The sequence below is a fragment of the Verticillium alfalfae genome, genomic scaffold, assembly GCF_000150825.1.
Source record: "Verticillium alfalfae VaMs.102 supercont1.4 genomic scaffold, whole genome shotgun sequence".
NCBI lineage: Eukaryota > Fungi > Ascomycota > Sordariomycetes > Glomerellales > Plectosphaerellaceae > Verticillium > Verticillium alfalfae.
Window position 1 is genome coordinate 1,377,112 of NW_003315035.1, and position 2,370 is coordinate 1,379,481.

The 2,370-nt window shown below is 54.9% G+C and overlaps 1 protein-coding gene across 1 annotated transcript; it reads left to right on the forward strand.

Annotated features, from left to right (window-relative positions):
* Window positions 1-1,805: 1,805 nt before the first annotated feature.
* VDBG_03857 (predicted protein) lies at window positions 1,806-2,109 on the forward strand (the record flags this gene model as incomplete). The annotated part of the gene is made up of 2 exons (XM_003005858.1): window positions 1,806-2,039; window positions 2,104-2,109. 2 exons carry the CDS (start codon window positions 1,806-1,808, stop codon window positions 2,107-2,109), a joined length of 240 nt encoding a protein of 79 aa, XP_003005904.1.
* Window positions 2,110-2,370: the final 261 nt, after the last annotated feature.

The window sequence follows — 2,370 nt, forward strand, 5'->3', positions numbered from 1 at the left end:
AAGCAGTGAAGCGGGGCGGAGCGGGAAGCAGGGTGCACTGCGACGGGATCAAGGGGGTTTGCGGCTGTACTGAAAAAGGTTCCGAGTTCGAGATGAAGTAGAAAAGGCTCTGAGCTGAGCAGCACTATCGAGCTTGCGCCATACCGTCTATATATCCAAGACGATCAAGACAGGGTCACCAAAAAGGATCAAAAGAATCAACGAAAGACCCGAAACCGTACGGCGGCACAGCAATTGTCGGTGTCATCATCCCTTGATGGGGGGAGGGGGGGGGCACTGGCTGCATGTCCGGGTGCGTGTCCGGGTGCGAGGAGGAGAGCATGTCGACCGGCACGACTTGAGCCCGGCGAGCCCTGAAATTCACAGCAAATATGGTGAGGGTGACAAAGCCTTGGTGGCATCTGTCATGGATCCGACGGGGTGCCGGTTCATCAGATCATGGGGCCACCAGGCTGGCAGGGCTGATGAATTGCGAGCCATGTCGCGATCGGGAGGAAGGCAACCGCAGAAAGGTTCAATGAGAGCGTGCCATGGGTATCAAAAGAAGGTCCAATCGTTTGGTCGTCTCTGCCTCTAGCGTGATCTTCTTGACAAGCCATCTGTCTGGTAAATTGGAATGCGTCAGGCGAAGCTTGTTGTGCTGGTGGGTGTGGGCTGTAGGTGCCTTTGGTGTCGCAGTCGAATCGCAGTCGGAGTCGGAGTCGCACTCGCACTCGGGAGAAGCTGGAGAGCTGTGTCTGGCCAATCGGATCCATTGTTAAGCGGAAGCGGGGCCACGGATGAATTCGCGGCTTCGGGCCCACTGTTGGATCGAGATTAGATAAGATCAGGCTCCAGCTGTCACGTTGTTGTCACGTTGTTTGTCCTTCTGTTCCCCAAAGTCAAGCCTGTCCATGGCCTTGCCAGCAGCAGTGCTTTGCAACCACCAGCCCTTTGCAACCATCAGCCCTTTGCAATGAGCAGCGCTGCTCCTGCACTGCTGCTGGGCCTCGTGTCCCTCAGGTCCATCGGCAGATCCTGTTGTCCCGTCTGCCGACCAGTGTCAGCCGTGATTATCAAACACATCAGAACCCAGCACGCCGGGGCTCACGCCAACCTTATTCCCAGCCGACAGACACTGACTGCTATTTGGGGCTAGAATGCAACCTCGATCGACTCTCTCCTTTCGTTGATGCATACTTGACAGCTCCGCTCTGCCGACAGTCAGGCATCAGACAGCCATCTGTCAGACGTCGTCGTCGAAACCCATGAGTCTGCCGGACAATGTCCATCATCCCCCAGTACTATGTAGAATTCTCCCGGCTGACTACATGTCTTGGTCTCACTATTTGAAACACTTGCTTTCAACGTTTCATGAACTGGTGGCCGCTGCCGACTTGTCGCGTCTACGTGGGTCGAGCCTTGCCCCCAAAACTTCAGATGAAGCATCGACTCTGCTCCTGTTGCCCTTCGCCCATGACCATCTCATTTTCAGGCCTCCCTGTGCCCCTCGTCTTGCTGGGCCACAACGTCTCGCCAATGTCTTTGACCGTGAATGAAACGCGGATTCTTCGACAAACTTTTCCTGCATCGTTGGGATGATTCATTTGTCACTCGGCTGGCTCTGTCAGCGGGATTGTCATGCCTCCTACTTCATCGAAATGTCCATACTTCAACCAACCCAACGTCCCTCTTTCTCTCCCTGATCTCTTGTTCGCAGAAACCCCGGCCAACGATTTGGCTCACCTATCTTATCTCTTCTCATCTTTTGCCAGCCTAGATACTTTCCGAACCCCAAAAAAATACACATCTCGAACAACGTCACCATGGTTAACACGGGAAAGCCTTCTGGGGGCTGCAAGCTGTGCAAGTTGAGGCGCATCAAGTGTGACGAGGCCAAGCCCTTCTGCATGAAGTGTAAAAAGGCCAAACGGGACTGTCCAGGCTATTCTGACCCTTTCGAAGCCAAAATCCGTGACCAGACACAGGCAACCATCAGGCGATTTCGAAAGATGCGTGGTGACACCACAGGAGCCGAGAGTCGCATCAGTCTACCCCAGGTATCTTTCGCCAAGTGCCTCCAGACGCCATTCACGACTTACAAGCAGGCAACGGCAACGTCAGCAATGACCCTGTTGCATCGCCGGAGCGGGAGCAACAGCAGCAACAGCAGTCTGGACAGCCTGATGAGCACCAGTTCTACCAGCAGCGCAAGCAGCCATGGCGATCATGGCAGAGACGATCAAGACATTCCCCTTTCCATCATCAACCACTTGGAAGACCGCGCCACGTCCTACTTCCTGTCCGAATTTGTCCTCATCCCCATGCGAGAGGGAAATCTCCCCGTCCAGCGGCTATTTCCCCTGGGTCCCCAAGTTCATGAGCAGTGGG